Source organism: Cheilinus undulatus, linkage group 20, assembly GCF_018320785.1.
Source record: "Cheilinus undulatus linkage group 20, ASM1832078v1, whole genome shotgun sequence".
NCBI lineage: Eukaryota > Metazoa > Chordata > Actinopteri > Labriformes > Labridae > Cheilinus > Cheilinus undulatus.
Window position 1 is genome coordinate 7,424,767 of NC_054884.1, and position 27,029 is coordinate 7,451,795.

A 27,029-nucleotide genomic window follows, 5' to 3' on the forward strand; every position below is an offset into this window, starting at 1 on the left:
CTTTCTGAAAGAAGTTACACATCCCCCTTTGATAGCAATATTCAAACTAAAGTTTGATCTGTAATAAATATCAGTATCTGAGCCCCCCCCCCCCCAAAAAAAGAAAAAAAAAAAAAACAATAAAAAGAGTGTCCTTGACAGCAAATACTGGCAGCTTAATTCTTGTTTTTTTTTCAACGAAAGCTGCAGGTAAACTCCAGCCCACTGTCTAAAAGGTTCTAAATGGATGGCAACTTTTTGGGGTTTTGCCTTTCCTTCACTCAATGTCTGATTTTATACATGCTATTTTTGATTTTTTTTAAAGCTATCAAGCAACTAAATAACATAATTTGTATAGTGTTAAAATGCATGATACTGAAAAGTATTTTGACATCCTTAGACTGACAGATATGAATCATTTAACCCTTTCATCCCTAGAGGCCCCATATCTGGGGCTGGCTCTCCTCTGAGAAAAACCTTTTAAAGGTAGTCTCAGGGTGCTTTCACACTAAGGGCCCGGTCCCAGATCCAAGTGCACTTGAGCCCAGAGTCCGGTTCGTTTTGGTAGTGTGAATGCAAACGAACCGCACCCAGACACGAGGCCTGGGCCCACTCGGGGAGGTGGTCTCAGGTGCAATTCAAGTGGACTATGGCACCGTTTGGATGAGATGTGAATGCAACCGCGCTTGTATACGGGACAGAGTGTCATATCAGCTATATGACATCCTGTAAAAACTAAACTTCTTACAACAGGGCGGCAATTAATTCACATTTTTCCTCAATAAAAAAGCGGAAATAATCAGAATCCAGCCAATAAACGGTCTGTTGTGACTCACCCTACGGATGAACACAAGTTCGAGTTAGTGAGAAGAGGTGTAAAGGCAATTAAAGTCTCTTGTCACCTCAAAAACCACTGTATCTGCCCAACATGAGCCCATTTAATCCTCTGAGCTGCCCTTAGATGTGCAGCTATGAAGAGCAAAGTTGCTGGCATCTTAAAAGTGATTTTAAATCATCCATGGCTGCAGGATGGACTTTTTGCTAGGTCAAAACAAAAGCAGTCTTCGCTCATGTCATGACCCCAGTGGTTGCCATGGTAGCTTCTTCTTCTTTATCCTCCTTTGCGGGGTTGTAAACCAGCTACGTGCATACTGCCACCTGCTGTTTCAGACTGAGTATATATACGGTTCGATATTGCTAGTGTGAAAGCAAGCCAGCGGGGGGAAGGGGGAGGGGGAAGCATCGCGCTGCGGTGCGATTTGAATCAACTGGGCCTAATGTGAAAGCACCCAAGTCCTGTCATACACTGTTTGAAACCCACATATCACGACAAACTAACAAGCACAACATTTTCTACCTTTGCAAAAGACAACTCAGATCACAACCAGTAGAATGAAAAGATGTCAAAACCAGTTCCTCTAAACACTGTACTTTACTGCAAACAAGGCACCCCCAATTCTTTTACAGCATTTCATGCCAGACACACAGAAGATTTTTATGCTAAAAGTGTAAACATTTTAGGCAGAAAAAAATCAGTTATGCTATTTTTTGTCTTTATTTACTCAGTCCCAGTAACTTCTGCAGAGATTTTTACACTGCTGACATCTGTAAAGAGTTATCTTTACATTGATGCCAAGCTTATTCATGTAGATTTTGTGGTTACAGAGAAATACTCAGTTGTATTCGGGTGTGTCGTTTTCAAGCTTGAACACTGAAAAGAGGCCTTGGGACGAAAGGGTTAATCTCAGCTGTATTTGTGCTGTGATGATCTGCAAGAAAATAAGCAGAAAGAAGTGAAGAGAAACGAGTGACACGTGCTCATGAATCAGAGATCATCAGGACTGGAGGGTTTGTTTTGGATGGATATTTATAGCATCACTTCTGGGATACTTGCATCAAATCCTCTGTGCTGGCAGCAGCTACAGATAAAACCTCCTGAGGAATTCATTTCTAAAAAATGCATCCCACACATCCACACAGAGTAACGAGATCTAACCTTCAGCTCTCAGTATAAACAAGATCTGTGAAATTACAGCCCCCCTCTCTGCCCCAAACCGTCTCTCCCTCTCTCTCTCTCTCTGAAATTAGGACAGAGGAGAGCTCTGCCAGATAATGTAGCAGCACACGGGCACTCAGCCAGCACACAGCATCAAAGTGTGTGTTAGTGTGTGTGTCAGTGAGGAGAGTGTCCCATTAGTTTTAATTCCAGCTCTGCACCACTTGCCTTCACTGCAGAGGTGGCAGACAGACGCACCATGATGTGACCTGTCAGCTATTTCAGCATCCTGTCTCCATCTACTAGAGCTGTACACTACGGTACTCTGAATTTTGTCAAATTGGATAAAGTTGTTCATTATGAAGTTTCACCATTTAGTTTAAATTTTCAGCACCACACCAAACTCTCCACCTACAGGAGTGTAGTGTTTTACCTGCAGATACTCATTTAATAGAGTTTTCATAAACTCTGACAGTGGATGGTCATTAAAAGTATTCCAGCTGACTACTTTCTTTGTGTTCAAGTCACGTCACCATCATTATTAACACTGCAATAGGACTGGATGAAGAGTTTTGTCAGCAAGTGAGCCAAAGCAGCCTCAGGCTTGCTGTCTCTGAAAGCGAGGGCAATTATTCCAAACAAAAATACTCCTTGCAACAATTCAAATAAAATTCTAATAACTGCCCGTGACTTATTTACTCACAGATGCACCAGGATCTTAGTTTGTTAGCCCAGTGATAATACATAATGGGAATTAATGATAGCTGGCTAACAGATTAGGCCCTGTTATTAATACCAAAGAAATCAGCAGATAAAACAGACTGTTACCTTGATCGTTTACCTATTTGGGTTCAGTTTATGTTTTTATAGCATTTGAACAGTCTATAATATTACAATTGTGCAACATAAACTAGTGGTAGGTGGTAGACCGATATAATGATTACGATACTATATCTACTATGAGATGGATCTTAGCAGCAAGTCACCAGTGTGCATTGTGCTTAGGGCTGGGCAATTAATTGTATATTAGATTAAATCACAATTTGGCCTGCTGCAATTTACAAACCACAGAAGATGCAATATTTCTTTAACTTGAAATGTGTCAAAATACCAGTTTAATAAATCTTTTTTGCAGCAGCAGAAGCAGAGATTTTATGCACGTTATGCAAACACTCAAGTGTCATTTTTTTAGAATGGTTTACAAAAATCCTTCTTTTGTGTTTTTTTTATGTTTTTCTTAATCAAAATGAGTTACATAAAAATGATAATATCCTTAAACAAAGCAAGTGGCATCACATTTGCAATATAAGCAAAAATAGATAGCTCATTCTAAATAAAACTGATGAATCCTAGCGTTAGTTCACAAAAGTCATACCCCAGCTACGATCAGCTGGTAGCAAGCTTCACCTCCCCCACCCCAGCTGCCCCCTTTACAGCTTAAAGCTTGTTATACCCATATTTAGATTCATGCTACTCTGTATTAATTGCTTCAGAAATAATTTAATTGTTTTCAATATAAATGGTCTTATTTATGGAATTATTTGTTGAATTTGTCAAAAAATACGTAAGATCGACCGGAGAATATTCACATATTAAATCGCAATCGCAATATTGGGGACAGAAAACGCAATTAGATTATTTTTTCAAATCGTTCAGCCCTAATTGTGCTGCGGCGTACACATAAAAGATAACGACCTGTCTCTCTTTAAAACATCACCTTAAAACAACAAAAGCTGAAAATATTCAACTTTTTGCCATTGTCAGCTGAAGAAATTCATATTGATTCTGCAACGGTGTAACGTCAGTGTCCCCGTCATTGCATAGCTGTGTTGCAAAAGTGCAAGGGAGCACAGCACAGCTGGAGCTCTACGTGACTGGTGGAGAGAGATCATGTCATTCCCCTTTTAAGCCTCTGACATTCACATTGAAGGCGAAATGTCTCGTGGGCATAACTATCACGGCTTTAATCAGCAGTGTAAATAAGTCAACAGTCACGGTTGCATGTAGGCATTAACGACAAGCCTTATTAACCCTTTAACACACGTCAGTTCAACAGTAGTTAAAGATGAAATGCTCCACTGTGGTTCCAACATGTGCTCCCATTAAAATCCTACTCACAGTTTGAACAAAAAGACAAAACATGGGCTCAAAACTCTGAAACATTCACAGCAACTGACAAGAAAAAGGGAAATGGAAATTGTGCCATCAGGTATGTTTTATTAAACCCCACGTCTCATCCTTCATTTCCTATGACGGTATGATGCAGTGGGGCTCACACGCTCTCTCTCCTTTTGTTCTCTCTCTTTTTACTCTAGTGCCGTCTGGTCACTGGAGTTCACTGTGCGTCTTTGATGGGAGTCTGCAGAGAGCGTCTTTAATGAGTTCACACCATATTCAAGGCTCGGTGGGAGATGGAGAGGTGATGTAATATCTGGATCTCAGATGCAACCCTGCTAACATACACGTTAACAGAGACACAGAGGCCCAGCAGCCTGCCGCCTTTACATAAATATCTGTCAGTCGGATGTCTCTGTGGTATAGGAGGCGGTCGGATTCAAGACCTAAACAATGACGATTAATCATTAACACAAGATACAAGCAACCATTAGTTTAAAACAACAGATTCAATATTTTTGTTCATTAACCAATCAATAAATATCACCAAAAAAGGAAGAAATGCTCTGCTATATACAGGATAGCAGCTGTTATCAGAGTCAGTGTCCACATGAGTCGTAGTAGCAGGCCTTCTGTGCGTTGTGCTAGAGATGGCTGATGTTACACACGTGTGCCAACAAGTCATGTAACAGCATTGCTTCATGATTTCCTCTGCTGTTGTGTAATTCTGGCGTCCTGCTTCAGCGCTGGAGTCACAGCAGAGAGACAAAGGAGATACTCCTTCTGATCAGAGTAACATTAAGCTGCTATGTCAGTGAGGAGGGGGCTGAACAGAGGGCCCTCCTAACAACAGGACAAATAACTGCATAAACACTACGAGCCCATCAGCTCTTCTACATGTTACTACAAGACAAAATTTCAGCAGCATGGATTTATGTGTTTGTAGTAAAAAAGCACATCAGCAGAGGTTTCCTGCTGCCTTTCTTTTGTGATGGACAGGGTCGTTTAAGTCTAATCATAATGTGTTATTACCCCCATTTCAATTGCATTTTTTAGTGATGCTGTCAGTAACAAATAATAATATCACACAATTTGCCAAGACCTGTCTGTTAATATCAAACTGGCCATTTTTTTTTTAAACTGCCTAACCAACTGTCACCTACAGCCAATGCTAATCAAACTACTCTGTTACTGTGGGACGCTTATGCTTGACCACTACTAGCACTTACACACCACCATTGCCTGCCCATAATCTGTAACATTGCAGCCTAGTAACAGATTAACAGATGTGATTACCTCCTTCTTTAATCTTTTTTGGCTATTTGCCTTTATTATGACAGAACAGCTCAAGAGAGACAAGAAATATGTGGAGAGATAGAGCAAGACATGCACCAAACAAAGTCAGGACCAGAAATCAATCACACAAGCAGTGTGTTGAGAACTCTAGCCCCTGTATGGATGCCTGCTTTACCAACTGAGCTAAATCGGCACCCGGATGTGATGTCCTTACAACTATTTAATATGCTCACAAACTGACCACAAAGTGGGTAGAGACAAACAGATTTAGACAGGCTGTGCGTAATACTGCATAACTAATTGGAATAATACAACACAAGCTTTAGAACTTAAATTTCACCATAATGTCCTTATTGCTCTAAAAAATTTAACATGATGTGAGTAATTCTACAGTGTAATGTCACACAGAAAGAATATATAAATTATTTTATTTCCATTTTATTGAGCATCAGAGTCCGAATTATGTTTAATTTTGAAAAATGACCAGATTGTCTTCCGTTTCTACCTTTGGATCACTTGACACATGTCAAGATGCTTGTCTTGGTCACAACACCCAAAAATTAAGCCCACAAGCTACATAAAATAGTTAAAAAAACAAGCACTGTTGGAGATTAATGCAAAGGACTGTCAAAACTGCTAAGAAAAAGAAAGCTGCATTTTAAAAGACAATACCAGGTGTCCTACTTAAAATCCGGGTTTGTTGTAACGGGTAATTCTCACATGTCCATTAATTAAGAACTACTGTTGGAATTGTATTTTTTTTTTACTTTGCTTATATGTCCTTTGTTCTATTTTGACATATATATCCCCCACACATTAATGGCCATTCCATGAAAATGTTGTCTTTCATGAAGCCGGTCTGTGGCACAATAGGTTGGGGACCGCTGCTCTATGTAACCTCGCTAGCTCATTCAGCTTGCTGTGCATTGTACACTGACATAGATGTGTTTGCCTTTAGCTGGTACGCAACTAGGTGCTAACACACCAACAGGTGGGAGAGAAACAGAAACAATGCACAAGATTTTACTTTTTTCCTTTTTGTTGACTAAAGTGAGAGGAAAATAGGCTAACAGATTACACCTATGATACAATCAGCAATAGCAGATAGCTTGAAAAGCAGAACTAACATGTTACATTAGATAACTAAAAGATGACGTTTTGTCATTTTGCCCGGTGAATGTGAACCTGTTAAAAAAAAAAACCTGCATATCTGCATTTGCTCTTTAGCCCTCCCACTAACAGAAGGCATATTGAAATATTAAATTCACAGCAGGAGAGACTTGATGTTCTCTCGAATTGGGTAAGGAAAAAATGTGCATATATTGACACCGACAATCAATTAAAGGGAGTGTAAACATTTGTCAGCAAATATCAGCCATCACAGAAAAAAAAACAGAAGAAATCAAGTTCGGCCACTGTTTTTATAACATCCTCAGAAATATGACATGGATTAACAGATATGCTAAGGTCTTTCCCTCTGCTGTTTTGATTTTCAGTAAGCCAACAATGTCACCAAGCTTATAATAACCAAAACAACATTAAATGACTGATAGCACAAGAAAGCAGGAGAAAACCTCCAGCTTTAACATTTTAAAGAAATGCAGCCAAAATACGGCTCAATATGATTTCTGTCTTTATGCAGGATATCTTTTTTACCCCCGTAAAAATACAGATAAAGTGACTTCCTCACTTTCTCCACTCCACATAATTACTTGAATTATATGACCTGAGTCGATCTCACTTCTTCCTGTTGGCACAGAAAATAAAGACCTCTGTTGCATCAGAGTGTTATATCATATCCTGTATTTTAGCAGCAGCTGTCCTCACATAAAGGTGTCATGGTGTGTGTGGTGTGTAAAGGAAGATGTGTCATCATGGCCCACATGTCACACACAGACCTAAACAAGAGAGAGAAGACAGAGCCTGAGTCATAGTGTGAGAGATGAAGAGAGAAAGGTGGCTAATAAAGTCAGTGAGGCAGGAAGGATCTATAGTTTAAGATGAAGCTGAGGTGTTTTTGTTGAATTTATCGGTACCTTCTGGCTACAGCAAGCGGATTGAGGTGACCTTGTTTGTGAGTGTTGGAGGCATCATTTTTATGTTTTAGAGAAGCAGCAAGAAAACAGAAAAACAAGCAGGAGGTTATGTATGGACTATGACTTTAATGATTTTACTTTGGGTGGTTATTCTGTTATGTATAAGCCAAATCCAAAGACCTGAATGACCGCTGTTTGAATTTTAGATCAATATCGTACCCAGCCAAGGATATCCTTACTTGAATCAAATTCAAATTATCAATACAAAGCCTCAACTACTCTTTTTGTGTTTGCAGTGTAGACCCATATAAGTGGCTTATTTCAATAAACAACAAGTCTCAAATTTCAGTTATCAGCATTTTCAGAAGCATTGTTTAAGAGTTTTGTCATTAAAATATTTTCAGGCAAATATTTTCTCTTAACTTCATTGTTAAAGTGAGTCAAAGGTTTATTTCAGTTGGCAGCTGCTTTACTTACAGCTCCCAAAAGCCAAGCTTTATAGGGCCAACCTCTGTTTGCTCTGAGAATCTCTAAATTAGATCTGCCCATGGTAACTAACACACTTACTGGATAGTTCATTCAAAGGTTTGTAGATTAAACTGTGTCAAAGAAAAAAAAAACTGCTTGATTTACTCAGGGCACTACTTCTCAGCTACACATGTAGTCAAGATTCCAATGGATTTAAAATTAATTTTGTTTATTTTTGAGAGCTTTTTTTTTTTTTTAATTGGTCATGTTTTCGCTATTTGAATGTCAGCTTTTTAGACAGACACACTCAATAGGCAACAGTCCATAGGTGTTGTTTGGTAAGGGCAGAGCTAGGGGGCACCCGATATTGGTTTTTCATGGCCGCTAACAATATTTAGTACTTCATGGGACTGATAACTGATAAATGGAACCGATATGTGTTTATTAAGATGTACAAATGTACTTAATGTGGAAAAAGTAAAGTTGCATGATCAAAACATGATGGAAAATAAACAGTTTACCTGAAGCCCTATCAGTATTAGAAACAGCACAAAACAGGAAGTGATTAACCTGACATGCCAGATGGATTTATTTCATACATCCATCTGGTAAACCTCTCATAAACAGCATTTGGGAAAGAGCAGAGCCTTTGAAAAAAAAAAAAATTGGAGGATGATTGGATGCACATCTTTACGGGCCAATCAGAGCAACAAAACACGTGATGTAGCCGCTACCGAGGAGTTAACTCCATAGAGAACTGCACCATGGCGGCTGTAGACTTCAGTCATTTTGGAAAAGAAAACAACTCACTGCTGTTCTTTGTTCTTCTTTTAATGAAGAAATGTCAAGTTCTGATAAAACTGGCGCTTCAGCAGCATCCACGCTAATGTCTTCCGCTGTAATTGCATCGGCCTCTTGTTGCTGCATATGTCACAACTCCGCCCCGCCCAAAAGTACTGCCCCTCATCGCTGATTGGTCCTGTCACTTTCTAAGCAGGCCCAAACTGTTCAGATGGGAGCTTTACAAGATGGATTCGCCAGTGAGAAACACGGAAAAATCCATCTGGCGTGTCAGGTTACTGGTTTTGCAAGGTCACAATCAATTGGCTGTTTGCTAAGGTGTGAGTAATGTCAAAAGAGAGAAGGTCTAACTTTTGGGAGATTTCTTGTTTCTGGAATCAGGACTTGGGATGTTGGAGATTGAATCTTCGATGAGCTGTTTTGGTCATATTGTTGCTCTCTGCATTGTAGGAACTAAAGCAATAAATGTACCATTATTTGTCTTTATTTCCATAACATTTCAGAGCAGTGCAGGATACTTCAGTTTCCCTGTCATATTTATGGAGGCAGAAAAAGAAGGAATCAGATCAACAGGACAGTATTTGGCAAATTATAACTGTTAGTCATTAGTCAAGTCAAACTAAGTGACTGTAACATTTGAATAAATATAATCTATAAAATGTTCCAACATCCACAGTCGCAGCGTTTACATCAATGAGAGAGGAAGACAGTAAAATGAAGCAACAACAAATCCAGCCTCTCTAAACACCTTATCAGTCTGCTGGCAGACAGGAAGCACACTCGGAGGACTTTCCTCTTCACAGATACAAACATCCACACAGTGAGTGGACTGATTTTAGAAGAGTGAAGGCTTCTTTGTTTATTAAGACTAAAACAATATGAGAGGAAAGCACAGTGAGGACAGCCTGAGTGTGTTCAGCTTGTGGATTTAATCAGATCTGTGTCACTAAATCCTTATCTACGTCTTCTATCACTTTAGCCTTGGACTTGCACTGACAGTCATGACATGGATTTGTTTTATTTCAGCTTATCTGCACTGTAATCATCAACAGAGTGTAACTCTCTAGCTTATCATTAGTGTGTCAGTCTATTTTTGTTTCCTATTGTAAAGCACTTAAAGCTGCATTTGTTGTGTTTAACAGAGACAAAAATGTGTTATTATTACCCTACTTTATTCCCTCTTAATTCATTCATTCCTTTAATGTTTTGATTATGATCCGTGTCTGGTATCTGAGCGTGTGTTGCATCATGTGATGTGTACGCCTTGTAAACATATGACCAAAGCATGACTTGACATGCTTCTGTTAACACACACACACACCCAGACTCGTGCACACAAATGTCAGTTAAAGGTCAATTTTCTCTGCGCTCAGCAGAAAGCACGCACACACACAAACAGACCAGTTTGTGTGGTTTGCATTTGTCAGCCTCATTTGACTGCAGCAGATTCCTAAAGATCAGTACCTAATCATTGAAAGATTATTCTCTGTTGGTTTGTAAAATGGGAAAATGTGACTGTGTGTTTAATCAATGGCAAATCTGACAGGCAAAAGAGAGAAACCAAAAATGAGTTTAAAGGATGCTTTAGCAGTACAACAGGACAACAATCATTCACACATGTCAAATAAGGTCAAAATTTAGACACTTCTCAGTACTGCGTGTTTTAAAACAATACAAGCTTGTATGCATTTTCCCACCAGGGGGGCTCTAAATCAAATTAATGGACCAAAATGGACCCAAATGCACTCAGATGAACAGAAAGAGCTAGGCGACAGAACATGCAGCTGATGGCTGAGAATGATCGTGGTCCATTACAACTACAGCAGCACAAAACATGAATGAGATACAGCAACAGAACAGCAGCTTACAGTAGCAGCTCCTGATTTCCTATGTGGCACTAACATTTGGTATTTTCATTGCAAAGATCAGCATGTCATGAAAGAAATGACATGCTCTGTTACAAGGAGGACACGTTTAGATCACTTAACATTCAAACATAGGGCTGGATGATTATGGCAAAAATATAAATCACAATTAATGGGGCTTTTTACCTTGATTACGATTAATGAACAGCCCCAACTCTGTTTGCTCTGTTAATATTTGCATAATTTTAAAACGAACTCAAAGGAACATTCAGAGATGAATAATTTTGGTTATTTTTTGAAACAACTAAAATCAAAATACACATCAGTTGAAATAAAACTGATGTTCTTGTGTTTCAAAAACATAGGCCAGATGTGGCCATCGGATAGGCTGCATGGATCTGGCACCATGTAGTTCCTGGAGGAGTTTCAGTAGTCTTCAGCAGCTGTTGTATAAAAAGTAGAAAATAAATCTGCTGCTCACATTGCACAGTTGGTTGAGTTTTAGCAGACTGGATGGGATGATGTCACATGACTAGTGCTTCTTAGCTTGGGTTTCCAGCAGGCTACATGCCTTGAGACACCTGGCTAGTTATCACGTGACTACACAGCGAGTAGTTTGTTTTTAAGGGGGTTGTGCATTGGCAAAAAATAATTAAAATGGGTGAAACATTGGAAAAAAATGGGTAAATATTGGCAAAAAAAATGGTGGAAAAGGTGGTGAAATTCGATCTTAAAAGTAGCAGAAATGGGTTAGAAGTGGCAAAAATTATATGAAAATGGCAAAAAATAACAGAAAAAAGGCAAAAATGGGTTACAGCGGCAACAATGGGAATAAATTGTGGTTGAAGGGAATTAAAAAGTGGCTGAAAAGGCTTTAAATTGGCAAAAGTGGGTGGAAATCTGGTGAAATTGGAAGAAAAATCAATATAAACTGGCAAAATAGTGCTCACTGAGAAAGACAAAATAGGCAGACATTGGCAGAAATTGGTCAAACTGTCAAAAATTGGCATATCAGATAGTGAAATGTGGTTAAAATGGGAAAAATTGGGCATGAAAAGTGGTAAAATGCGGTTAATAGTGGGTCAACATAGAGGCAACATTTTTTGTTACGTGGCAAGAATTGGTTTAGAAGTGGCAAAAATAGTCAGAAAAAAAGTGGTGGAAAGGGTTTAAAATTGCAAAATAAGTGTTAAAAGGCAAAAATGTGTTAAAATTTGTCAGAAAAAAATGATGAACACTGGTTAAAATGTGGCAAAATTGGTGTAAAGGGGCAACAGTGGAACTCAAAAAATGCTCGTATTTTTTTCTAGGGAATCTGGAGACCCCTCTTAGTGTTTGGCAACCCCCAAGGGGGTCCCGACCCCAAGGTTGAGAACCACTGGGCTATCCTACTCCTTCATGTTTTTACTCATTTCAGCCCTACAATTCTGGTCAAATGCTTTGTGTTAACTTTAACACAGCCACCACTAGTAACCCATATAGCTCCTAAAGGCTGCTACTATGCAGTCATAATGCCCTTTAACACAAATGTAACCAACGGTGAACTGATGCCAGTTTCAGATTTTTCAGTGGGCAAAAGTCAACATGTAGGGTGTTTTTATGGTCAAACATGACAGAAAATGTTGGCATTATGAGAGTGTTGCAGCAAAAGATGTAAGAAAAAGAAGTATTCAGTTTTGACTGTTTACAGTGTTTTCTTAAGTTTAGATGAGTCAGCTCAATGCAATTCTAATCTGCGTTTGACCACATTAGAAATTACTCGCCTTGGAAAATCACTTCCCATTCAGAAAAACACCTCTTCCTTCTTTTGACTGTGGCAGATTTGCATAAAACATGGCTGAAGACCTGTTGTTCTTCACTTCTCTGTATTCTACACTTCATATAAAAGCGACTGTATTGACTTAAATCATACAGTATCAAAAAAGTATTGAAATATCAGGAATTATGACAACCCTAATCAGTTGTACGCTAGTCTATGTTGCACCAGCCTCACAGTCCAATGAAAATCAAACCCGAAAGAGTTAAACTGAACTCAAATGTGTGTATGTGAGTGTGTGTTTGTGCTTTAGGAGGATAGAGGAGGGGGTCAGCTCTCTGGCTGTCTTGGTGAGTTATGAGCCTCGTGTCAGCGGGGTGGGGTCACCAGGAACTTTACAACACAACAGACCCAACCCAGCCTGAGGCAGGGTCTGTCTCCAGTGACTGCTGCCGTAAAAGCAACAGCTCCGATCACAACAAGGATCATCTGTCTCACACACTCAGGTATAACTATATATATATGAACGTGCAAACATAGCACACGCTCTAATTTACACTACACCTTCCATTGACTGCCTGTCATCTCTCTTTCTATTAAAAGATGCCTGCATCAGCACACGGGACAGCTGGGGCCGAGCTGCCACACTCTAACAGATGAGTGTTGTCTAAAAGCTAAAGGTCAAAAACATCTATGTGCTTTAGTGTGTTTGCCTGTTTCTGTGTCGGTGTGGGTGTTGTGTGATGAAATGGGCTGTTTCCATTAGTAAACAGAGCTGAGGTTATCCCATAGGAGAGATAAATGACACTGCAGCCTTACATCACCTGACACCACCTTTCATTACACTAACACACACAGGAGGGTGTCTCCTGCACAAACACCTCGCTCCTTAACTGCACCATACCTTCACATTTTATTACTATCATTTTAAATCTTAATATATCTGTCAGGATAAGAGTTTCTGAAACTGTGCAAATGGTGCTGCAGGAACAGTTAAAAATCAATTATAACATGGAGTTTTGTGCCCCAATGCTTTTATTAACCAGTCAATTTTTGACAAGGAGAACTTTCAATAACATGTCAGGACACAATCCTACAGGACTACGTATGTCCTTTGTCCTTAACACAGAAGAAACAAACCACTGCACAAGTATGTAGTGCTCATGACAGCATAGATTACTACTGAATTGATGTGACACAAGTATAAACCAGCCTTGTTGATATCATGCCTTGATTGTTAAGTTGAGACTGACAACAGGCTGCAAACCATTTATAAAGAGGTCAATGATAAATGGACTTGAGCTTGAATAGAGCTTTTCTAGTCATCTTACAACTAAAACTCACACTCTTTTACTCCTCCTGCTCCACATTCACACACTGATAGCAGAGATTTCCATGAAGAACTGGCCATCAGTATTTGCCAATCCCATTCATATGCATCCAATACTATGAATTTATCTGTTGATGGATGAGGTCCTCCTGATCTTTTCCATTACAAATCTATCCATAGCAACAGCTAGTTATTCACAGCGGAGACCAGCAATGCCAGAATGTCATTATTGACCAATCAGAATGAAGTATTCAACAAAGCTGCATGGTAAATTCTTCATATGATAGCTAATACTTCATCTGGATCTCTTCCAGTTTAATACTGGTTATTAAATTACTGAATCCTCCTGCAGCTGTCAGTACTACAGGCTCTATGTGTTCTATTAATATTCTTACTACTGCTGTGTGTAGCACCGGTGATCAATCGTAGCTCAGTGGACCAGGGGCCAGCAGAGCCAGCCCTCACCTCCCTCAGTCCTTCCTCTCTGTAATTCTCTCTGTGTGTTTCCTTCTGCTGTGATCAGGCTGCTCAGCTGCGTCTTTGTTCTTCACAGCTAATTTGCTATTAAAGGAGGAGAGCTGACATAACGACACTCGCCTCGGCGTGGGATTCCCCGCACTCACTACAGGGACTGACTACAAACCTGGCCTCACAGATGCACTACAGCATGGTTCATGTCTGAAATCAGCATTGAACAAGGAATTTATGACCTTTTAATTCTGCTTACGGACCTGAAATTATTTAATGAGAAGTAGAACAGCGGACAAAAAAACAAGCATGTTTTCTGGCCTAAGATCGTCAAAATTTCACAATACTTTGATACATTTCAATATCACATCTTTTCAATTGCACAATCTTTTTTATTGCACTCAGTGGTTTCTCATAGTATCAGAGCTCAAAAACTACAGATCTTCAGCTATGTATTTAACAAAAGCTGCAGTGAATGAAAGAGACATGTTATTTAAATCCTATTTACACGTTGACAACTATGACATTTAAGTTTAAAGTCATTTTGGTGAATCATAAAGATGAAAAAGTCATGTTTATGTATCGTACATTCAGAGAGCAGAGGAGGAAGCACTGTCTAAATATGATAGTGGTAATTCTCAATGTGTATTGAAAATGATTTGATATCCAAAAGCTCTGACTGTAGAGGAAGGTGGTCTGGGATACCTTCAATAGGTCTGAACTGGTTGTGTGGCCATTACCCATACTGCCAAAGAAAGAGCATCCTGTCATCAAATGTCATCTGCTGTATTCTGCTAGCCCAGCTTTACTTAAGTCTATTCTGCCTCACTCACAGTGATGGGAATTGTGGCTCTTTTTAGAGATCCGGACTGTTCGTCTCAGCTCAGTTTAAGAGCTGGTATTTCAGCTACAAAACTGCTTTACATTTAATACCATTTTGTCTTTTTTATGTCTGTAAAATAGCAACACAAAAATGGAAAAATAAGGACAAAGTGTTCAAAACAGGAGCATAGAAAGAAGCAGTGGGCCACTTAACTTCACATTTTGCCTAATACTGATGCTTTTTCATTCATTTTGGCATATCATTAAGACATTTACATCTCCTATAGAGATAGAGAGCAGAGGAGAGGATACTGTCTAAATAACTGTTCAACCAATTAACAGCCTGATTATCAGCATCAGCATTTTATTTTACCAATATATTATTAAACTAATCATACAAAAGGTAAACATCTTTGGTTCCACTGCAAAGTGTGTCTTTCCCTCTGGCTTTAGTTCCACTCTCCAGTCTCAACAAATATCCTGTTGTCCTGTGGATTTCTATTCTTTGTTGTTGTGGTATCAAAACATTGCATGATTTTCTTTATCTTATCACAGTGATGTTTAAAATTATCTGGTATTAAGGGTGCCAGTAGCTTGGTGGCTGTCTCTGCACAGCCTGTGTACAGAGTTAAATTTGGCTTGTGGCTTTTTCCCACATTTTTCCTTCTTTCTCTATCCACTGACCTATTTAAATGGCAATCCCCCTCCTCAAATGGGAAATAAACATAACCCTGGTTTCTTGACTGTTCTAATTCGGTATGAAATTAAAAGAAGCTTTTGAAGTTAACTTATCTGACAGCAATTTGCAACTATAAAGTTTTAAATCAAAACTCTTTGAATGCTTAGAGTTGCATAAAATTACCCTGTGACAGGCAGAACACAAGCTACTACACTGTCATAGTGCAGAATAAACCACTATTAATTAACATTGTCAACATAAACTGACCTGTATGTCTACAGCCTGAACTAAATAAAGGTGCAACACAGAGAGGGAAAAGGAATAAAAGCAGAAGAGTGAATGAAAGGAGGTAAGACGCTGCATGCTTGTGTTGGTGTGTGGTGGTTACAGAAGTTTAGTTATGTAATAGCAGTCTGCTGGCTCGGCCTGTCAAAGGGCCAATCAGTGTTACTGTTTCTAGGTGAAGGTTGCAACACACAAACTCAACAGCAGAGATCAGAGTCCAAGTTTCAAGAACAATACAAACCCTGGGGACATCACACACTTAAAAGATGCAGCACGTTAACATTCTCACTCACTTCAGTTTGAATGTGGAGACCTTCAAAATTCACAGAATAAAAAAGGAATGAAGAAAAAGCTGTTTTGTTTATTCTTTTGCACAGATATACTCCCTGATATTAACTTAAAGGTTGGGAGTTACTTTCTAATATCTACTTTCCATTCAAAACAACTCAGAGTCAAACATGGGGATTATCTCTCCATATTGAGCTGTCCAGTGTTGTGTAAATAGGACACTGTGCCACACAACAGGAATTCAGCCAAAGAAGATCTAGCACAAGCGTGCACTGTGACCTTGGCTAGTTCCTCTCTCCTCTCTATGTCTTAGGCCCTGTATTAGTATTTATCCAGGGTGATCTGATAACAAGCAGATATCACTCATACCAGGTTGTGTGCCCACGCATGATCGACTACTGTGAGTGCTTTGTACCATGCTGAGGCACGGTACACTTCTTTGGCCCTAGCACAGTTGGAGGAAGTGGGCTTCTGCACAGAATAGGTGTTCATGCTTGAGCAAAAGCTCAGGTACACAATGTAAAAATGACAAAGTCAAACTGTTGCTGCACATTCTCTGTACTGCTCTCCACTGAACTGACTCTGAGCCTGTGCTCCCTATTAGAAAAAAGGCTCTAACTCTGGTGTCGTAATCTTACTGTATGCCTGTTTTAAATGCTGTGAAGCACGTTGTAACTCTGTTTTGAAAAGTGCAATATAAATAAAGTTCATATTATCATTATTATTAAAAGGTCATATTAACTGAACTGGGAAAACCATGTCCAAAGCAAATGCAACATTAGTTAGCTTAAGCAGCCTTATTAGTTAGATTATTAGTTACACTGCTTTCTGTTAGAACATCCAAACTGGCTAAAACTACAGTGAACCACTTTGTCCTCTTCATTTCTGTTGCTCACAGTTAAGAATATCTTCTGCTGGTGTTAAAACCTTAAGTTCAGTTTTCAAACTACATGTACGAACCCCGGCCCGTACACAGAGATAGCTGGGCCCCTGAAAACCCCCAAAAAAGGCATAGACCCTCCCCAGTTGTGATTTATTGATGATATTATAGCATGTGTGTTTTATCAGTAGCACTGATGCTAGTAACCTGGCCAACAGTCACTTTAGTTTCACTACTATATCCAGCCATGTTTTCAGCATTTTTGTCACTTTTAACCCCTTTTGCCAGTTTCACCAGCATTTAACCCCTTTTCACTATTATAGGCAGCTATTACTGCAACATTATTGTGACTTTTAATCCTTTTTCCATTTTTTCCCTCCTCACCGTTTTAACCAGCCATTTTTGCAACATTTTTGCCAGTCTTAACCCATTATTGCCACTTTTAACTCCTTTTGCCAGTTTTTACCAGCACTTAACCCCATTTCACTACTATATCCAGCCATTCTTGCAACATTTTTGTGACTTTCAATCCTTTTGCCAGTTTTTGCCCTCTTTATACTTTTTTAATCCAGCAATTTTTGCAACATTACTGCCACTTTGAACCCTTTTTGCCAGTTTTTGCCAGCTGTTAACCCTATTTCACTACTTTATCCGGCAATTTTTGCAACATTTTAGCCAGTCTTCAACAGTTTTTGCCCTTTTTTGCTACTTTTTAACCCCACTTCTTTACCTGGCCATTTTTGCATTTTCTACCCTCTTTTTATCACCTTTAACCCCTAGCCACTACTTCATCCTGACAATTTTTACAACCATTTTGCCACTGTTAACCCATTTCTACAATATTTTGCTCCTTACACACTTTCCCACTCTTTAACCCCTTTTCATTACTTTATCTAACCTTTTTTGCCTCTTTTATCCCATTTATGACACCCTTTGCCCCTTTTTGCCACTTTCATTCAATATTTTGTGGCTTTTAACCCCTAATCCTGCCAATTTTGCCAATTCCAACCCATTTAGGCCACTTACAAACAACTTTTGCAATTACTTAATTATTTTTCCCTTACATGTCCCCCAGTTCCTTCCACTTTATTTTCTGGTATCCTTCCATTTTTGCACATCATGGCATAGCTATGAAGTCCAACATTATTTTCCGAGTGGTGGGTTCACTGTGCCCATCCAAACTGTTAACATTAACCAAAAAGGTAATTCTGCTTAGGAGAGGGGGTTTATATTTTGAAAAGGGCTATATTTTACCACAGCATCAATAAACAAAATTCAGTTTTTGTTGCTTTGATAAGTTTTACTATTCCAGTTAAATGTAAAAAAGGGTAATCACAGATTAAACTTATAATAGATCATGATTTTGCTGACCTCCATGGGCCTCCCCTTTGGCAGGACCCCAGAAAGCTCTCACATTTATCCCTCTTTATGGGGACTTGTATGTGTAAAGTAAAAGCACTAATAATGATGACAAAATAGACCTAAACTTCACCATAATACTAGCAACATAACAGAGGACCAGTAAAAAAACCATGCAGCTTTGGTATTTCAACTTCAGATTAAAGATGCTGCTTACTATGAAAAATACATCCAATAATATTAAAAACCTTATAAATCTCTATTTGTGCTGAATGCCAGACCTAAACTCTACCAGTTTGATCATTCTGTTGTCTTCTTTAACTCTGGAAACGTTGCTGAAGGTTTCATTTATAAAATAAATCAGTGATTCACTCTTTGAAGGCTCACAGCTTCATCTGTATGTGTGTCTGCTCGATTCTGACGTTGTTGCCATGACGATAGCAGCAGAAGGGCAGTGATATGACGAATGAGTAGGGGAAAAATGAGAGGAGGAGTCAGACAGAGAGAAAAACAAGCAGGAAAAACTGTGTGAGCGTTTGTGTGAAGTCTTTGAACTCTTATCTCCCAAACATGTGCCAGATGGCGCTGTGCACTCTGCTGTTACATAATCAAAACAGTGCATCACATTTCCATGCACACACTGGCAGACAGTCTGAAACCAAACGCTGTCAATGTCAAACAAACCCAATCCTTCAAGTCAGGGACAGACACAGAAACAATCGGCCCCGACAGACTAAATATACCACAAACACACATCCACAGCGGGCAAGCACGAGCAGGCCGACACCCACAACCCCGTCACCTCACATGTGTGTCACACAGACAGCAACAAAAACACCACAGCAACCGCACTGCCTCCACACCAAAGCATGTGAGTGTGACAAAAGAGACAAAGGGTAAACCAGCTTCAGAATTCACTGATAATCACAGACATTCAGAACATAAATGAGGCATAACAAGGTGGCAATTTCAGCTATTTCCAGACATCCACATCTGTTCTCAGCCTCTACTTTGCTTGAATTATCACTTTAGAATATTCAGACCCAACTCTGGAGAACTTCCATCAAGAATTAACCAAAAAACAGACATTCAGGATTGCATTTTTTCTCATTCTACACCTACACTTTTACCATAAAGTCCGCAAATAAGTCAAAACAGTATATATAGGAGGAATGATAATGTACCTGAGGTCATTAGCCCTATAATACAAAGAAAACATCAACACAGAGCTCTGATGCATAAATGAGACAATCCAAATCAAATCCTACACACACTACAACACACAACTTACAGATAAAACAGCTAGGGATGCACAGACACCATTATCAGTATATTTGCTGATACCAAGTCTAAGTACTTGCGGTCATACTCATTAATAACTGCAGAAACTGTACTCCATATCATTTCAAAGCATTATGTTAGTTACTCATTATGTGGGTATATAAGGTAATCCCAAATCCTGAATGACCCATGGAGGTCAGGAAGTAAGGAACAGTCATCGGGAATGAATAGGAACGGAGGAAAGTTAACAGCTCTAAATGGGCCTGTATACTGCATTATCATCCAAATCATCGTCCCCATAAGTGTACAAAAGTGTACTGAATCAAACTTAACTCCTTGTGGAAACAGATGATAAGGAGGCTTTTTAATCTGTACCTGCTCCTGTTTCTCAGTTGTTGTTTTTTTTATATGACTGAATATTTAGAAAGGTAGCTTAAAAATTAAGGATGTTAATATTTTAACATTTGAACGCTTGGCATAGTTGTAAACAGATCTAAACATGGCTATTTTGATAGCATTTTTCTATGCAGATTTCACGTCTTGCCCCCCATGTGGAGTTCTCCGCTGCTACATGACATCGTCTGCAAATAACCTATTGTCTGCATGTTTGAAGAGGAGAATAAAAACTATGCACTGATAAATTGTCCAGGAGAGGGATCAAGAACATCGAATGATAACACAAAATTTAAAATAAACTAATTCAGGATAATTTTGCATTCATATCTGAGTTTGGTACAAGTGAGTACTCAAATGTAAGTACTTGTTTTTGGTCTGGAAAACTAGCAACACAAGATTCCATGCTTAAAGTCTGGATCCACTTTGTGGAAATGCTGCGCTTTCCTTTCCTGCACTTTTGAAGCTGTTGCTGGCTGTCGTTGCGGCTTTTACTCCAACTTGATAAAAGCAATCAGCTTTGAAAACATAACTGGAGCACAACTCCAGTCAACAGTTTTGTTATTAGCAGGCTTATCCTCTCCACTATGGTATCGTAACGACAACATATTGAGTGAAATGTCCCTTGAGAGTCACCATATCTGTTGCAAAGCAGCCGACATTAATGTAATCCAGCTCATTGCTCTAATAAAGCCAAAGCTACGGTTACAAAAGTTAGACCTCTGTCCATTATTTTCTTATCATTTTTTTATATCCTGTCAGACAATCCAAGAAAGTTCATTACACATGTAAAGCTAAATCTGTTGAAATATTGTAGCCTGAAACTGCTCGGGCACAGAGGGGAAGTAATGAAACATTACTCAAAAAATGAAGGCCACACAGTGTGCTTATATCCAACCCGATAGAAGACACACTCTTGAAGGTCTTCATGAGGGAAAAAAATGTTAAACTAGCCCCCTGAATGACCATTTTTACTGTTCAGCAAAGTCCACAACTTGCAGTTTAGCTCTTTAGCTTTACAGTGATAGTTGTGAAGTACAGACCCACAGCCTGCTGTCATTTTTGTTAGAATTAAGCAACTAACCTCACTTGTCACCAACTAGGTCTTTTCCAGTCACACCACTAATTAATACGTTTGATTAAGTAGCTATTAAGCTCCTGCTTTCTTTACATGCATGACTATGGACAGAGAGAAGTTATTAAAAGGTGATGCTCCCTGTCTGGTTTGCACCAGAATCAGGCTTCCTGCAATGCCATGATCTGTGTGAGATGGTGGCAGCTAAAATGCATAGGCTGTGAAACTCAGGGTCGATACCTACGGGTTTTTTTCATAATTTCTAGGTTTACTAGATGCCAGCATTAATGAACTGGACACAGCAGATAAACATGGGCTACTGACATCCGTTGATGCCATGTTATTTGCTGATGTCTAATATCAGCTTGTAGGTCGATATTGGCTGATACGATGCATCCTTAGTGACGCCTGTACTTGCAATCCTAACTTTAGACTGGTATACTGGCTGCAACGCTGTACAACAAACAGCCAACTTTAAGATGAAACAATTTTTTAAAAGTGTGTATAATAAACTAAATTTACATGATTAAATATTGGACTGTACTGTAACTTTGAAACAAGCAAATTCACTCTTGTTCGCTATGGATTATATTTACACAAAAGACTGTTTCCAAGAACATCACACTAAGTAAGCGTCCTTGAGAAAATTTCATATACATACATGTATATATCTGAGACGAGATCTGTGTTACAGATGCCACAGAAATTGGACAAAACAAAGCTTCTTTCATATCTCTGTTGGGTTTTGGATTTATATGGATTTAGGTAAAGCACTCCCAACAAAAGCAGCTCAGTTGAACATTTTTCCATCAAGTTACATTCTTACCCATCGTCTTAACATTACACAGACTGTTGAACGAAATGTTCATTCTGCACAATCCTTTCTGTGCCTTTACCATGTCAAACAGCATCAACATTAAAGAAGATGTCATTCTTTTATCAGAATGTCATTTGTGACCTCTGCTGCTTTGTCCAGACACTGAGACTGTACTCAAATGTACGACAGCGGTAAGGTTTATGTTTACAACTAGTGTGTAAAGTAACTACGGCTGAGCTGCTAAAGACCTTAAGCAATGGTTCGTCCAGAGAGAATGTAGGTAAAGTATCTAAGTAACTTAAACGGTTCTCTGATTCCAAGATAAGTTCCTGCAGCTCAAACAGGTAAGCTCAGGTGAAGTTCTGCATTGATGTACAAGTTCAAAGGTAGGGTGGTTTGGATAGACCATTTAATCCTTCCAAGAACAGAGCGCAGTTAAATTACTGTATAATTTAGTTATTTCGTCACATGATGAGAATAACTCTACAACTGTTCAGTTTCTATCTGTGGTTTTATATTGGTTCATAGCTATTTTCAGCTGTTAGTCTGTCCAGGGAAGATTAAACAGGAGAGGTAAGAGTTTATAGGACAAATACTTCTCACTGACTATTCTGATCAAGTTTAAGTATTGTTTCTCTAATAAAAAGCTGGTAAATTTTAACAATACAGTCCACTAACTAAGATGAACATTTCATCTCTTTGGTGCAAGGAAGTAAACAAACAACCTGAGTTACTTCATATTGGGATGTATCAATAAAGTTCAATATCTAAACATTAGGTCCATAAATGTAGTTTATCTTACACATTTTCCCTTGTTTCATGGTTTGGTAACTTGTCCTTTAAAAACAAAAAATTCTCTTTATCAAATCGTGAAGTGGACAAGCAAGCTTTTAGGTGAGCAATAACTCAGCCTATCAGATCTTTATTCCTCACAGCTGCAGCGTAAAGCCAGCTCTGTTCTCCATGACTGTTCTCATCCTTTAAATTCAGAGTTTTAACTTCTTCAATCTGGTCGACGCTTTTTGCTCCTAAAGGGAGAACTAAACGCTACAGGAACACTTTTGTACCTGCAGCTATTGCACTTCTAAACAATACTACTTTTGGAGAATTATTTTAGAATGGATGTCGTCAAGAGCATTTTATCATGACTCGGATTCAATCATCAGTGTTTGTTTCAACATTTTAATGTCAGTTTTTAATGTATTTTTTTGGTTTGTGTCTTGAATTGTGAATTACTGTTGTCACTTTTGTCTGGGGGAATGCTTTACCCTTTTGGGTACTAATAAAGAACCTTGAACATTTCTGATACTTTTTCTCCATCCAAAAGTTGGCTGTGTCCTGAACACTACTGCAAAACATGTACCAGTATAAAATTCAGAAACATGCACTGTTATGATATCAAGTGCATCTTGAAAGGGATGCACCAACACTTCCCTTTATTGATGGTATTTTCTGATATTGATCCTACAAAGAAACATCAGCGATCAGACAATGGGGCAGGAAAATAACCAGCCAGTGTTTCTCTGTTTTATCCAATTCATTTAATCTGCAATCTGGGAATTGTAATTTCTGACTCAAAGAAGGGATTTTTTTCCAGGCAGAAAAAGTCAAACTCTGATTTGTTTCATTGTCAAACATGAGAGAAAATGTCACACCGGAAGTTTTACACCAAAAGAAATCTTAAAAAAACAAAATCAGACTGGGTTGGATTGTTATTTTAAACATCAGTGCTGACCCTAGTTTTCCCAATCAGTGCATCTTTACTTTGCAACACACCTTTGTGTCAAAATAGTTGGCGCAATGAGTCACTCAACTGAAACAAGATCTTGGGGATACTGACTTAATATTATATCTCTCTTTTTTTTTTTTTTTTTTTTTTTTTTTGGTCGATTGGTACTCACCAAAACGAAGTACATACATGAATTATTGATAAAACCTTCAAAAATATTTAAATTATTTCAAAAGTTTGCATTATTTTCTTTAGATGTTTCACTCCTCCTCTTGACAATTTAGCAAAGCATAGTTTGCCATCTGCTTTACTTTAGTCATTCTCATTTATGTCATCCTTATGCATGCTTCTGCAGCCAGCCTCAACATCCTCCTTAAATGATGAGGCAAACATGTTGTAAAATGATAATAAGTACAGTGTCTGCAATGTTTTTGCAAGGTGCATTTGCAAGGTCTGGTATGGGTATGTGTATGTGTAAGAAGACAAGATAAGCATTTATCAATAATTTTCCCAGTAAATAAATAAATAAATAAATAAAAATAAATCCAGTTCTAAGTCAAACCCACACTGAGCAAAAGACAACCAAAACAGTCAATTTGATTATCCTGTGGTCAACAATGTTAAGGGTTCTCACTGTAAATCTTTGTTGGCATCTTTTATTTTTGAATCAACATCAACATAAACTACATCAAGTAAATCAGAACTTCTCACCATGTATCTCACTTCAAATTGTATCAGCATATCTTAAAACCTCGACATACCACCGAGCTTTTATCTGATTTGAAGAGAAGTGAGTCACAAACTTCCACTCCAGATGTGATGTGAAGGAGACGAGTCAGTCAAATGACAAAACAGAAAAGAACATTTCCCACAACTGGAAATGACGCCTAGCAAAGACAGTCCAACACACTTAAGGAGTCCAAAGTCTGTTTCAAACAGACTAAACAACCGAGGGAGACCATGACAAAGCAGTGACACACGGCAGGGCGATCACTCACAAAGAGAAATAAATACACGTTAGAACGCAGCAGGAGGGTTTGGGCTGAGATGAAGAGAAGTCGGCACTGCGGTCAGTGTGTGGGCAGCGTGATCATATGGCTCACTCCTTCTATTACGGTGTCTGCTCTATAAATAGAAAACAAAGCTCTTACCAGTGCAGGCCACTGTATGTGTTTGGCCTTGGGTCCCTGCGACAGGCCTCCTGCTCCTCCTCCCGACCCTCCTCCTCCTCCTCCCCCTGCTCCCTCCTTCCTCTTGGCCCAGACCAGCTGGTGCTCCAGTAGAAACAGCTGGAAATCCTCATAGACCTTCACCCACTCTCTCTTCTCCCACTCCTGGTCGTCAAACTCCACGTAAACCTGCAGAGCAAACAGAGAGACACGTTCAACAACAGAACAGAACAGACCAAAACAACAGGCAGTGCGGTCTGGTTTCAGTCCAGGGTTGGACCTGAATGTTGGAATGTAACATTTCTACATGAGCGTTTTACACGGCAAAGGTAGCAGCACCCTTTAACACCATGACCTACATTACACACCTGTTTTTAAACACATAATATAAACGTCAGAGAAAGCAGCTGCCGGCTTTTGACTCTAGAGTGACTTTAATCAACCACATGCTCTCCTGTCCTTCAGACATTTCCACTCTATTTCAAACAAGGTAAAAAAAAACACCAGGGGAATTTGTGAATGATTACAGTTTTTTATGATAATAACCACATTTTACAACAAGATAGGTAAGCACAACAACAACATTACTCTTCCTACTACCTGTTTTGTTGTCTAGGATTTGTTGTGACTCCGTTGGTATGTTTTAGGGCTTGTTTAGTTGCATTAGTCAGTCAGATGCTTGGTACAGCATCACACAAGTGGGGTCTTATCCAAATTGATATACATATCTTTTTAATTCAGAAAAGAAAGAGCAAATTTGTGTTTCCAGTGTATCATCCACTCATGACTCTAGACAATTTAAGGGAGAAACAAAAGGAAGGACTGGAAGGAATGTGTTTGGAACAACTTTTTCCAGACCAATGTGCTCTTGGAAAAGTTCTACCATCTTTGAGTGGCTACTGAAGCATGTTCACACAGATGTGTCATCGTTTATTCACTAAGTGTGCTTCCACTGAAAAAGTTGCATTTTCCTTTTATTGATATACCAGCAAACAAACAAGCAAATAGGGAGTAACCACGACTCACAGCTACAGTCCCCTCCTGAGCAGAGTACTAGGGCACTGCCAGGCTGGTAAGTTGAGCGAATCTACACCACACTGAACAAAAACAATCACGTTTGGTGGGTGAAGACACTACTCTCCCACCCCGCAGATGCAGAAACCACCTAACATCTCTTCACCCGTTAAAAATACAGAGCAAAGAGCTACTTTCATTCTTTTTCCTGTCAAGGACACAGTGGACTTCCCGTCTTGTCAAGCTAGAAGTTTTGCAGCTTGTTCAAGCACAACATCGGACCATCTTAACAACAAGTAACATTAAAATTAAGACAACTGGCACAACATACTGGTACAAAATGACTCCTTAGACTCACAACAAGCTAACACGAAGTCAGTCTCAGAAAACACAAGTCCTTTTGGTGACAAAATATCACTCAATAGTGTAAATTATGAGCTTTTTGCCAAAAATTGCACCTTTTTCTGTCATGAAACCAAGGCTTTAGTATTGATGTAAAAAAAAAAAAAAACCTGCAAGTTGCTCTTCGGACCAAGTGGGTTTGTTTTTCACCAACGTAGATGAATTGTAAGGTTGAATTGAAGGTTGAATCTTATTAATTTTTGTCTCGCTGTTGAAAAGCAAAGACAGGAGATGGATCTCATGGTTGATCCTGATATGCTTGGTCTCCTTTTGTGGCAGATACTTAAGCCATACTGCATCTAAAACAGACATGCTGCACATTAAAGCAAACAGTTTAAGAGACAAACTTTAGGACTTTGTGATCTATAATTCTGAAAGTGTACAAGCTCATGAGTAAAAGCAGCAGCTGCTGTTTGAAGTCGGTACTAAATTCCGTTTGATCAGACAGTACAAATGTCGAGGTATATGAACATTCATGGGTGAGACTCGGAGCCGTTCTGTTTGCCCCATAAATATGATATGACTGCTGTGTGTGTCGTCCTTTGACTGCATGAACGCGTGTCTGTGTGTGAATACATCAGCCTCTCTCTGCTCATCTCCTCGTTTCATCATGTTCCCTTATCCGTCCTTCTATACCACTCACCCCTCCCCCACTTCTTGCCTCCATAGGCAGAGAGGAAGTGGGATCAACGAGTGCATCTCTCCTCATACAGCCTCCCGCCCTCC

General features: G+C 39.1%; 1 protein-coding gene across 1 annotated transcript in view; it reads right to left on the reverse strand.

Annotated features, from left to right (window-relative positions):
* The window catches only part of jmjd1cb (jumonji domain containing 1Cb), a 204,330-nt gene that overhangs the window by 96,592 nt on the left and 80,709 nt on the right, over positions 1 to 27,029 (reverse strand). Inside the window, exon 2 of the mRNA XM_041816362.1 lies at positions 24,870 to 25,076. Within this exon, the coding sequence (XP_041672296.1) occupies positions 24,870 to 25,076 (207 nt within the window). The remainder of the gene's footprint in view (positions 1 to 24,869; positions 25,077 to 27,029) is intronic.